The 13,714-nt window shown below is 45.6% G+C and overlaps 1 protein-coding gene across 1 annotated transcript in view; it reads right to left on the bottom strand.

Moving 5' to 3' along the window:
• Positions 1-714: 714 nt before the first annotated feature.
• Positions 715-13,714, bottom strand: part of LOC306649472 (transmembrane protein C16orf54) — a 56,515-nt gene continuing 43,515 nt past the window's right edge. The window contains exons 3-4 of the mRNA XM_079120501.1: positions 3,115-3,212; positions 715-2,470 (exon numbers count right to left, since the gene is read on the bottom strand). Coding sequence (XP_078976627.1) covers positions 1,793-2,470 — 678 coding nt within the window. The 5' untranslated portion in view covers positions 3,115-3,212 and the 3' untranslated portion in view covers positions 715-1,792. The remainder of the gene's footprint in view (positions 2,471-3,114; positions 3,213-13,714) is intronic.

The following is a 13,714-nucleotide window of genomic DNA, read 5'->3' as shown; positions in this document are numbered from 1 at the left end:
TATGAGCTCCTGAGCTCACCTGGCTTAGAAGAAGGTGCTCAAGATGCAGGTGGATGGGGACATCTGGAGGGAGGGGCTGCGTTGGGTTCTTGGTCCCTCTACCTGGGCACTTCTTGTTGCATGATTGCTCCTTCAACTCATAGCATGCAAGGGACTAGAGGGAGGCTCCAAGCGCTCTGTAGCAGCCTGAGCAGGAAGTCAGAGCGATGCCCTGGGCGCAGGTGCACTTGGGAGGCTCCCAGCCATAATACAGGTAGGTATCCCTGCATGGCAGTGCCAGCCTGCAATCTGTTACTTGGGAGGCTGAGACAGGAGGATCACAAGTTTCAGGCCCGCCTCAGCAACTTAGCAAGATTTTGTCTCAAAATTAAAAATAAAAAGGGACAGCGATGTAGCTCAGTACCCACCATATTCCCAATACCACCACAAATAAATAAAAAATAACAACATAGGATCACTGTCAACTCCATCCACCTCAGCACTTCCAGGAGAAGGTCTCAGTTTGGTGCTAGTATCTGACACTTTTCTGGCTTGCTGATCCATTAATATGTTTTTCTTTTAGCAAAGAAAGAGCAGAGTTTGGGGTCAATGTCTCCAGCAGGAAACAAAGTCTACTTAAAACTTAACAACTTCATTTACATTGTATTTAGTTTCATGTTTTAACTTCTATTTATGGCAAGTGATACATTTATAGAAGTGATACAAATAAAAGGATTCCTTTAAAAGTAAATTTATTAAGTAAATAGTTTAAAGAAAAATGTAAAGTGTATGACAATGCAATATGGCAAAAATCCCAATAATCTTGACAGAAATTTGAGAGATTAAAAAACCAGGGATTACAAATTCACCACCAGTAGCTCTCTCCTAAAGGGGAGGTCAGTTAGTAGGGTTGACCGTTACAGGTAAGCCCGTCTTGAGGCAAATCTGTCTGTCTGGACTATCCAGAAAGCTAAGAAGAAAGATGACCAGAGGTTGCATTTTGGAAAGGCTCCTTTCCAAGTTGGACCAAATTGGGTTCTTCTCGGCCCAGGATTTCCTCACCCTGGAGTGGTAAGATCAGAGGGCTGAGGCATCAGCCATAAGCAGATGGACAGAGGAACCTGTTCTTTGACTTTAAGTCCCAACTCCAAGCAAGAGCAGGGCCCTCCAGCTTGGCTCAGTAAGTTCCTTGTTGCCATTTGGAAGTCAAAGTCATAGTTCATATGTTATAAAAGGCTCCTTTGCTTGATCCTGTCTTCTGCGTTTTCCTGAGGACCCCACAGGAGTCGGGCACAGAGTGGATGGGGAGGAATGAGATTTGTGGCTTTGGGAGGCTGGATTCCTGTCATCTCCTGCCAACACAACAGATACTTGACATCTCACATCCAGGCCACTTGTCAGTATCCATGGGACCCTTTGCTTTCATAGGGCATCTTAGGCAAACACTGTTGGAAGGTGGAAGTGGCTGGGTTAACGCTATTTCCTGTCTGATTACCTTCAGTTCTTAATTCTGGAATACAGACTTGGAGCTTTCTGCCAAGTCAGTCACACTTCCGGTTTTCTGAGCCACAGCGCAGAGAATTAAGCAGAGGCACTGCTGGGGTTCCCTGTAGCACACACTCTGTCCACACTCAGTCTGCCCACTCTCCAGCACAGAAGAATTGAAATGCGGGCATAAAAGGCCTGAGAGGAATGTCTTCCTGGAGCAGCCTCAGGACCAGCCCGAAAGCTGAAGCTTGGGGTCTTATGGTCCCTTGGATGTGGGGCTTTCTGCAGGGGTCTCTGGGAGGCCAGTCCCACAGGCTCTGGGGATTCAGAACCCCACACTGGTCCGGCCTTCCCGCCTCCAGAACGCTGAAATCTGCTCCAGGGTGACCCGAGGCTGGAGTCCCCAGTCAGGCTCAGGGCTCCCTGGCCGTTTCCTCCAGGCCTGAGGGCTCCCAAACTGCATGTTGACCTCTGACCTCCTCTCAGGCTCAGCCCAACTCACCAGGCCTGTGGCATGGGACCTCTCCTCCTGGGACTGGGGTCCCCAGAAGGTGCTTTGGGCTGGGGCCTCAGGTGAGGTCTGGAGAACCAAGGAGCTGGGAGCAGAGTGTGGGGATAAAGGGGCAAGTGGGGCGCTTGCTCGGGCCTCCAAAGTGCCCCCAGGGCTAGGAGGGTCTGGGGCCCTGCCCATCAGCAGGGGGACTGCTGAGCCATACCAGTCCTCAGAGCGCTCTCGGGCAGTGCCTGTGGGCTCAATCCACAGCTCCCCTCCAGGGCGCCAGACCAGGGTGGGTGCACGATGGTTCCCAGGGTCTGGGCGGAGAGAGCGGCGGAACAAACATTCGGCCAACACAGCTGTAGTCAGGATGAAGAAGGCGGCGAGGGAGGCCAGGGCCAGCATGATGGGGATGCAGGGGCCACAGGGCAGCGGGGGCCATAAGGCTGTCTCAGACGTGGGGGGTGCCTCCATGTGCCCGAATGGCTGTTGGTGAGTTGAAGGCATCTGGGAGACCCAGAAGGGAGAAGAGGGAGCAAGTAAGGCAGTGTTGGCACAGCTGAGGCAGGGAGAGAGGCACAGTGTGCAAGAAACCACGAAAGAGGGTGAAGGGGACTGGGAATCCAGCTTGTGAGACAGAGGAACAAAGGGGACCCAGAGAGGGCAAGAGCAAGCCAGGTGGGGCCAGAGGACAGGTGACCCTCCTCTTGTGGGCCCTCCAGTCCCTTCTGGAAGCCCCATTTTCCTTCCAGTAACTAGGGAGCCCAGACAAAAGCCTCGGGGCCACCAGGGCTTCTTTCCTCCAGTCTAGGCCCCCTTGGGTCCTCTGGCCTAGAGAGGAAGTAGCAGCAGAGGAAATGAGAGAACCTCCCTCCCGGCCCCCTCCCCTGCAAGGGCACCCCCTCTGTGGCTGCCTCTACTGCCACCTCACTGCTTCCTTGCCGCCTCACTGCCCTCCTTGGTGGTGGTCTTGTCTTGGGGCTCCACCGTATTTGCTCCTGTGCCAGGTCTCAGGTGCCACCTCTGCACCTGTCCCAGCCTCTCCAGCTGTGCTGCCTCCGGTCTGTTTCTATCTCCCTTTTGTCTCTGCCCGCTTCTCTCTCGACCCCTAGTCCTCCACCTGTGGGGGCCTCCTGCACCCCTCACCTCACCTTGGGTCAGCCCTGGCTCCTCTTCCTCTCTTTAGAGCCGCTCTTCCATGTCTCCAGTTGGTGCTGTCTCCAGTTGGTGCTGAGATTGTCTGAAAGGCCTGAAGGCACAGAGAGGGCTGGCTTCACATGAGAGCGGAAGGGAGGCCACCACCTGTTGCTGGGCAACTGTGCCCCAACTCCTCCAGCCCTGGTGGAGTGTTTCCAAGGCAACCTGGGGGGATGTGGTCACTGTGGCAAGGAGGCGTTTCCTGGTAAGGTGGGGCCGGAATGGGCAGTGGCTTTGTTGAACTCAGTCTCATCTCAGAACCAGCCCTCAGGCCCCAGAACATTCATCCACAGGCCAGGAAAGAGGATGGGGAGACTCTGGCCAATCTACTCCCAGAACACCATGGTATATCCTCTGTTGGCCCATGGGAGGCTGCCCTATCCCTGTCCTGCCCTGTCCTGCCCTGTCCTGTGCACTGCTCTACAAAACTGTCATGCCTGCTGATCCATTGGCCTTCCCACTTCTAATTAACACAACTCTCCTTGTCTTCAGACCATTTAACCTCAATTTTGGTTGGAAAATATCTGTGAGGTGCAGCTTGAGTAGTAATAATGTCAGGCCTCTAAAGATTGAGAGTATAAAAACAGGCTTAGGCCTGTATCCAGGGCCTCAACCTTCTGCCATCTCTACTCCTTTCTCCTGGGGCTAATGGTCAGAGGAGACTGGAGCACAGTGTGATGGAGTATAATGGGAGTCTGGAGTCCAGGAATCTTCCAGAGATTTCTGACTCACTCATCAACAGATGACAAAAGGCCTAAAAAAGGGAGGTGACGTATCCAAAGTCACGCAAGCCACATGCTTTTGTGGGGGTGGTAGGGGTGGTGAGATGGAGGGGAAGCATAGTTATAAATTACCTGGTCTGACAGGCTCCTTGCACACAACACGACTCATGGGGCACCCGTATTTTGTTTTGCAAAGTAACAACCATTTAATGTGAAAGACTACAAAAATAAGTTGACGTGTTAGTGTCTTACAAAGATGGTGGCAAGGGAAGCGTGATTCAAGACAGTTCTGTTGGTGGCTTTGAGGAAGGGGCCAGAGAAGAGGGTGCTGCGTGGGGGGTGGGGCAAGTGGAGAATCCCAGGACTCTGAGCCTTAAGACGTCAGCAGAACCCTGATGGGATTAGACCTTGATGAGATTAGCAGCCTTAAAATAAAACCTGAACTTAATACCACTGAACTGTACATTTGAAATAGTTAAACTGGTTAAATTTTATGTTTACATTTTACTACAAGCAAAATGTTTTATTTTTTAAATCTAAATAAGCTAATAAATAAAACATGAAAATTAAATGTGTTCTCTTTTAATTAATCTTTCTAACAACAATAAAAAAAGACAAGGGCTAACGGTATAGCTCAGTGGTAGAATGCTTAGCATGCATGAGTTCCTAGATTTGATCCCCAGTATAGGAAAAAAAAAAGGACAAGTCTTTAGACAAGTAAACTTTAAAAATCAGGATGATTAGACACAACAGGATTTTTCTGTTACTATCAAACTGATTGTTTTGATTTTTTTTCCCCCGTTATTAGGGATTGAACCCAGAGGTGCTTTACCACTGAGCTACATCCCCAGCCCGTTTTATTTTTCATTTTGAGACAGAGTCTTACTAAGTTGCTGAGGTTGGACTTGAACTTGTGATCCTCCTGTCTCAGCCTCTAAGTCACTGGAATTACAGGCAGGCACCATTGTGCCTGGCAGCTGTTTTGATTCTTATTTTTTTGTTGTTTAAAAAAAACTTAGCCAGGTGTGGTGGTGCATACCCATAATCCCAGTGACTAGAGAAACTGAGGCAGGAGGATCATAAATTCGAGGCCAGCCTCAGCAACTTGGCAAGACTTCAGCAATTTAGTGAGACCCTGTCTCAAAATAGAAAAGAATTTTTAAAAAGGACTAGGAATATAGTTCAGTGTAAGCACGTCTGGGTTCAACCCCCATTATGCATCCTCCCAAAACAAAGCTTAAGAAATTTTAACTGATTCCTCAAAAAATGAAAAACAGAATTACTTTATCCTGCAATTCCACCTCTACATATATACTCAAAAGAACTGAGAGCAGGGACGTGAGCAGTTATTTGTACACTCATGAAGCAGCATTGCTCACAGTGGCCTGAAAGGGGAAGCAACCCCAAGTGTTCATTGGCTGTTGAATGAATAAACAAAACATGGTCTATACATACAATGGAACATTATTCAGTTTTTAAAAGGAATTCTAACACGTGTTACAACATGGATGAACCTTGAAAATGTTATGGTAAGTAAACTAAACTAGTCACAAAAGGACAAATACTATAGCATTCCATTTTGCCTAGAATGATCAAAAATTATAGGAGAATAGGATGCTTGTGGGGAGTTAGGGTTCTATAGTAGAACTTGCAATTTGAAATGATGAAAAAGGGGCTGGGGTTGTGGCTCAGTGGTGGAGGCTTGCCCAGCATGTGCAAGGCCATGGGTTTCAACCCCAGCACTGCAAAAAAAATTTTAAAAGCAAATAAGTTTTATGCTATATATACAATATATTTAAACTAATATTTTATATTAGTATATATGTATATATTTTATTTATTTATTTATGCAGAAATTGAACCCAGGGGCACTTTACCGTTGGGCTACATCCCCAGCCCTTTTATTTATTTATTTTTTATTTTCAGACAGGATCTTGCTAAATTTCTTACGGCCTCACTAAATTGTTCCTCAAACTCACAATCCTCCTGCCTTGGCCTACTGGGATTACAGTCATATGCCACAGTGCCCGTCTAAACTAATATTATAGAAAATTAAAATGTGAAGAAGAAAATTATTCCCCACAATCTACCCTCTCCCAACAACCCCTTCTATTTTACAGGTTTGTGCAGGATGGGGAATCGGAATCCAGGTGTCCCGGCCCCAGGCTCCTCCCACTCTACGCAAGCATTTCTGAAAAAATGAATCAGGATGTTACTCAAGGAGTCTGCGCAATTGAGAAGTCTCAACACAGAGACCTAGAAAATAGGCACGTGGGGGTATTTCTGGACAGTGGCTGCTCCTGGAGCCAAGTGTTCAGGAAAGAAGGAGAGAATGCTTTCTTAGTTGACTGGGGAGCTGGTTTGTGGTTTGCTGTGTGTTTGCTATTTGCTGATTTAGGAAGGTATAAGCAGGAAGAGGCTTATTGTCCCCTAAAACAGTGAAGCTCCTTAGAGTTCTGCCCCTTCACTCCCAGGTCTATGTGGAGGTTTTAAAATGTGGTCTGCAAATTCTTCCCCAACCCCCACCCTCAGTACAGGAACCCAGGGGTGACTACCACTGAGCTCCATTTCCAGCCCTTTTTACTTTTTATTTTGAGACAAGTTCTCCCAGATTGCCCAAGCTGGCCTTTAACTTGCATTCCTCAGGCCTCAGCATCCTGAATTACTGGAATAACCGATGTGCACCACAACAGATTCTTTAACACTCTATCAAAAAAGGTTGAAGTTGGGCATGAAGTTGGCACATATCTATAGTCTCAGTTTCTCAGGAGGCTGAGGCAGGAGGATCATTTGAGACCAGGAGTTTGGGACCAGATGCTATTTCAAAAAAAAAAAAAAAAAAAAAAAAATTGAGTTTTAAATTCTTCCTTCTTGAATATGGGCTGGACTTAGTGACTGATTTCTCTCTCTCTCTCTCTCTCTCTCTCTCTCTTTCAGTGGAGGAGATTTTTATTTGGTGCTTACAGTCCATTGTTGGCTGACTTCATTGCCCTGGGCTGGAAGTGAGGCAGATCATGATGGAAGGTGTGGAGGAGGAAATCAGCTCAGAATATGGCAACAAGGAAGCAGAGCATCTTCATACTGATGGACAGAATGCAGCAAAAGTGACACAGCATGACTTCTTCATGTTGTGAGGAAGCCCAAGACACATGTAGATGCCTTGGCTAAAGTCTCAGCTAGGGTCCCAATCAGTAGCCAACATCTACTACCAAACATGTATATTCATTCGCAAGTCTTCAGATGACTCCAGTCCCAGGATTTAAGCCACCTCAGCTGGTATCAAGCAGAGCAGACATGAGCTATCCATCTGGAGCCCTGCCCAAAACACAGACTGAGGAAAAGAAATATTGCTATCTTAGAGAGTTACATTTTTGGGTGGTTGGTGACATAGAAAGAGATAACTGGCACACTTGACTTCAAGGGTTTTCACCAGGTTGGTTAAGGACAGTAGTTCAGAATCACCTATGAGAGCTCAAGAGTTCACACTTACTTCCAATCTCCCCCCCACCCTGCCTTGCCAGGTTCTTACACCACTTTAGAGTCTGAATTGGGAGGGTGGGGGAGAAATATAAGAGCAACGAGAGCATGGAGTTGGTTCAGAAATTCTATAGGAGACTCAGAAATGCCCTCTCCATAGTTGAGGTCCACTACTAGACAGGCTCATTCCAATAGAGTGGCCATCAGACACATGTGGTTCTTTAAATTTAAATTAATTAAAATAAAATAAAAATTGAGTTCCCTGGTCTCACCTGTATATATGTATATAAACATATATACACACATGCATACATTTATTTATATGTGTGTATTTTTTAATGGTGGGTACTGAGCACTTTACCACTGAGATATATCCCCAGTCCTTTTTATTTTTTATTTTGAGACAGGGTTTAACTTAGTTGCTGATGCTGGCCTCAGACTTGCTATCCTCCTGCCTCAGCCTCCCAAGTCACTGGAATTACAGGTGTGTGCCACCATGCCAAGCTTCACTGGTTACATTTCAAGTGCTTAACAGGTGCATGCAGCCTGTGGCCACCATACTGGACATCATAGGTACAGAATGTTTTCATCAATACAGAAAGTTCTAGTGGGCAGTCAGGCATGGTGGTGCATGACTGTAATCCCAAAGACTTGGAAGGCTGAGACAGGAAGATATTAAGTCTGAGGCCAGTTTTTAGCAACTTAGTGAGGACCTCAGTAACTTAGCAGGACTCTGTCTCAAAATAAGAAGGAACCAGGGATGTAGTGCAATGATAAAGTGGTAAAGTGCCCTGGGTTCAAACTCCAATAGCCAAAAAAAAAAAAAAAAAAAAATCATGCCTTTAGAAGTTTTCCATGACTTCTCCAAAGACTGAGGAGATACAAAGTTCTCTGTGTGATTGCCAGAAAGCCTATGGCAGGGAAGGCTTCCAGGAATAAGTGATGTTTGACTTCACCCAGGATCTCCTAAGGAATGACTCCACTCTGGGCTTGTCTCCAAGAAAAATCATCAGGAACTGCCCAGGATGAATTGACCTGGTTTTCCAAAAAAGGCAGCAATGCCAAGTTCACTAGCAGATACATCATGCTGTAAGTGAGGCTTGATACCTAATTTTCAGGAAGAGGAGCCAATGTGGGTTGGAGCATGTGTGCAGATGAGTGTGCTCCCACCTCTGTGAGTGCATGTGCTTGTGCTTGCCTGTGCCTGGGGTGTCAGAATCCCTGATGATGCCAACTGAATGGAGCTGCAAAGAGGGTAGTGTGATTATGCTCTGGAAAGAAGCCTGGTTACTTTCAGATATAGATCCTTGCCTTAAGGATGCCTTACTTGCTGGGGAACAACATACTCTGTCAATTCAAATTGAGCTGGAAACATTTTACTTACCCATCAAATTATAAATCTAAGATGGGTACAGTGGCACATGCCTGTAATCCCAGCAATGCAGGAGGAGGACTGCAAGTTCAAGGCCAGCCTCAGCAAATTAGCAAGTCCTAAGCAACTTAGTGAGACCCCATCTCAAAATAAAAGGGGGATAAAGCTCAGTGGTAAAGCACCTCTGGGTTCAATCCCCAGTACCACCAGGAAATATTTGTTGAGCATCTATATGCCAAGCACTGTGCTAGGCAATAGGATTCAACAGTAAACAGTCGGACATGGGCCCTGTGGAGTTTACTTGGGGGAGACAGACAAGGAACCAAGCAATCATGATCCAGTATATTGAACCCTAGCAACAAATACAGCCGAGATTCCTACTGGTCTCAGCATATCTTAGTGATGTGCCACTTCTCCATGTATAGAATTTTAAGGAACGCTTCCTCAACAAATCTGATTTATTTGGGGAGTGAGTGACAGGGGAGGGGAGGAAACAGGCATTCCCAGAAGTGCAGCCTCTCTAGGGAACAGATGTTTTGCAAACCTGGGGATCACATCTCTGGTCTATGTCCTCTTTAATCAGAAGGTCCAGATGATCATAGGTCCAGTGATATAGTCTTTGGAGAAACATATATTTGGGGGGTTGGGACACCCTGGGGTTTTGCTTGGGTTCAGCCTGCAGGGCTGGCTGACTGACCATAGTAACCTCCCTCGATTTGACTTGGATCTCACCTTCCCAGTCTGGCTAACCCATACCTTCACAGTCCTCTGCAGATCTAAGCTGAAACTGAAGCTCATGGGCCCTGTCTAGAGACAACAGAACCTGAGAAATTCTGAGTTCCATCCCCTGAGAAAGAAGCAATCAACTGAGCTGAGTGTGTGTAGGCACACCCTACCCACATGACCACATTCTCTGCCATTATGCCACTTGGAAAGTCACTGAGGGCTGTTACAGATTGAAACTTTCAGTGGCCAGCATCTAGCCCAACCCCCTGCTACAGTGCTGTCCATGAGGTATTCCATGAGGAGCAAGAAGGCCCAAAGGACTACTGCATCCTTCCCAGACTCCTATGCACAATGGGCCTGACCATACTCAGGCTCTTAGCCTGATTTTGGTGGAGACAGATGCTCTCAAGAAAACTTCATGTTTCATACCCTCTACAACTGCGCTAGTGAGCTTTTCATCGATGTGACCAAAACACCTGATAAGAACAACTTATAGGAGGAAAGATTTATTTTGGCTCATGGTTTCAGAGGATTCAGTCCATGGTTGGCTAACTCCAAGGCAGAAACATTATGGCAGAAGAGCATGACATGGCAGAGGAAAGCTGCTCAGCTCGCGGCAGCCAGGAAGTGAGAGAGAAGAGGAGGCGGGGGCACATCCTTAGTGACCTACTTCTTTCAACAAGGTCCCACCCCGGGTAGTCCATTCAGATATCAATGGATTAATCCACTGATGAAGTCAGAGTCCTCGCAATCCAGTCACGACCTAAATGCCCCACCTCTGAATCTTGCTGCACAGGGGACCATGCTTTCAACACAGAAGCTTTTGAGGGACATTTAGATATAGATATTGATATAGACCCAAGCTATATCAATAACCTGCCTGGACATCACTGCTCCAGTTATTAGGAAGTTTTACTCTCTCCATGGACCATAGCCACCTGAGATCCAAATGGGAAACAGGCATAACTTGGCTCCCAAGGACTGGGTCATCGGAATTCTGTTTATTCTGATGCCAGATAGCAAGCAGATCCAGAAGACAATATTCCACTGCTGTACTTTCTATATGCAGCAGGAGTGGGGCTGGCAAATTTGTTTTTTATTACTGTCTGTCTTGGGCAATAATTCACCATAAAACTCACCCTTCAGAAGTATACAATTCAACGGGCTTTAGCATATTCATGAGATTGTGTGACCATTACCACAGTCTAATTTCAGGACATTTCCATCACCCTCAAAAGAAACCCCAAGCCCATTAGCAGTCCCTTCCCATTCTCTCCTAGCCCCATTCCCCAGACATCACTCATCTACTTTTTGTCTATAGATTTACCTATTCTGGAATTTCATATAAATGACATCATACAATATGTAATCTTTGTGACTGATCTCTTGTAACATAAAGGGTTTTTTTTAAATGATTTTTTAGTTGCAGATGGATATAATACCTTTATTTTATTTTTTTATTTTTATGTAGTACTGAGATCAAACCCAGTGTCTCACATGTGCCAGGCAAGCACTCTATCACTGAGCCACAACCCCAGCCCAAACACAAGGTTTTTAAGATTCATTTATGCTGTGGTATATACTATTGCTTCATTCCCTCCTTCCCCATTTTCATTCCTTTTGATAGCTGAGTAGTATTCTAGTGTATGATAGACTACATTTTGTTTATCCATTCATCCTTTGATGGACATGTGAGTTGTTTCTTCTTTTTGGCCATCCTAAATCATGCTACTATGAATGGAGGAACTTTGGATTATGTAGAGGGAAATGAGAGGGGGGAGGGGGCAGGGGTATGAAAGATGGTGGACTGAGACATCATCACCCTACGTACATGTGTGATCACACAAATGGTGTGAATCTGCATCGTGCACAACCATAGAAATGAAAAGTTGTACTCCATTTGTGTACAATGAATCAAAATGCAGTCTGTAAAAAGAGTGGTGGCTGAGATTCCCAGCCAGAAAATAGGGATTCATACTGGGGTTCGAACTGGAGCAAATTATGTTATGTGCATTTATGACTATGCCAAAATTAGCCCTTCCATTATGTATGACTATCACGCACAAATAAAAACATTTTAAAAAGAAAAAAAAGAAAATTCATGTGTGATTCTTTTTTGTGTGTAGACATATGTTTTCAATTTGTCTTGGGCATATACCTAAGAGTAGAAGTTCTGAGTCACATGGTAACCCTATGTTTAACTTTTGAGGAACTCTGGGTGGCCAAATTTACAATGGCTAAGTTTATCCACTTCTTACTTTCTACTTAGAATGTACCCTTCTACAGTAACCAAGCTTCCACCCATCCTCCTCCACATTTTTTGAGGAGAACTACCAGAAACCTGACCCCTACCACTAGATGTAATGTGGAGGCCACCAGTCTCATGGGAGATGAGAACTCTGCTGCACAGCGGGGTGGGATGGAGGATGAACCTTCAGTGAGACTTTGTCTGGCTCTCTGCCTGTCACACTTTTAGCTAAAACCTAAGCACCTCTTCTTGTGCAATGTTACTGAGACCAGAGTCCTATCTTATCTTTCAAGCCACCTCTATCCATGCATACCCAACCTCGATCTCACACTCCTTACTAAACTTTATGAGCTTGAGCCTTGTTAAGTTCACTTGGTGACAGAAAGCAGAAGTCAAACACAGTAGGGAGATGATCAAGGGGAGAGGCTCATGAGTTGTGGTTCAGGCAACAATATGAGCAAAAGACAAGGTCTTCAAACAGAATGTTGCTGAAAAGTTGCTTTATAGTGTACACAGTAATGCCAGCGGCTTGGGAGGCTGAGACGAGTGGATCTCAAGTTCATAGCCAGCCTCAGCAACTTAGTAAGGCCCTAAGCAACTTATTGAGATCCTGTCTCAAAAATTAAAAAAAAAAAAAAAAAAAAAAAGGTGGGGGGCGCTGGCTGGGGATGTGGCTGGTTAAGTGCCTGTGGGTTCAATCCCTGGTACTGGGGGAAAAAACTTGCTTTGCACTTCAGAAGACAAAGTAGCATGTGGCCACCCTGAGCTTCTTCCAGACAGAATTCAGTGGTGCGCCAGCCTGTATGTTTCTGAAATGCACAATACCAGGTAGGAAGAAGCACTGAGGGCAGGCCCAAATTAAAGGCAAACAAGCAGAGAGTAGACCACCATACTCTATACTTACACAATGATGCTTAGAGGGGTTATGTGGTCTGTTTGGGTCGACCAACTAATCCATTTTGCCTAAAAGTGTTCTAGTTTTAGCACCGAATCCTTTCTAATCTTGGGTAATCTTTGGATGTTGAATGACATCCAAAGTCACAAAACTAGCAAGTGCCAAAATAGACACTGAACCCAGATTTGACCATCTCCAAAGTCTTCCCTCTGCTGAATGAATTACTTATCAAGCATGTCAATCATAGGAAACATTCAAATATTCAGCAAGAGAGTCCAGGTGCTTCCTGTTGTTCTTCCCTTTGCTCTTGCCCTTTCTGCAGCGGAGACTAACCCAGCTAAGAGTCCCTTACTCAGGGTCATCTTGCTGCCAGCAGGGAATAGACAGAGCTGAGCTCAGCAGAGTTTTGTTTCCACTCAAAACCTACCAGATCTCTCATCTACTTGGCTGCCAAGATGCCAAACTTGAGAGCTGAGAAAAACAATGAGAATGTGTGAGAAAGTTCTCAAGTATCTCCTCTTTGGGGGAAATTTCGGATGGGAAGAGTCTGTTTTGTGACCAGTTTGCCCTGGGATTACATCTGAGCCTTTCTGCTCTATAGTTGTAAGACTCTTGGGAACCTGCTTAATTTGGGTCAGACTTTCTACTTTTCACTAATCCTTAAATATTAGATAGTTTACATAAACCACCTCACAAAATAGGCACTCAACATTTACTTTTCTTTCACCACAAATCCAGAATTGCTTATCATCTCTGAAAGACCATAAAAGGACCTGGGCCACCACCTTTGGGGAACTCACCTTCTCACCATCCAGGCTTGTTCTATATCTGACCACCAATTTCTGAGGCTTGCAGCCTCCCCTTTCTTCTATTCCATCTGCTAACTTATCTTATTGACAATTATTTTCCCTGGAGTCCACACCCTGGAGTTCATTTCTGACTCCCCACCTTCCCCAACCTCTATAAGATTGACTTTTTTTTCGTACTGGGGATTGAATCCACAGCCTCATGCATGTTAGGCAAACACTCTACCGCTGAGCAACAACCCTATAATATTGACTTAATAGTGTATTGCTTCAATCATTTATTCAAGCGCCTGCCAACCTTTTCTCTT

This window comes from Sciurus vulgaris (genome assembly GCF_902686455.1).
Source record: "Sciurus vulgaris genome assembly, chromosome: 18".
Lineage (NCBI taxonomy): Eukaryota > Metazoa > Chordata > Mammalia > Rodentia > Sciuridae > Sciurus > Sciurus vulgaris.
This window is presented reverse-complemented; position numbering and strand designations above follow the sequence as displayed.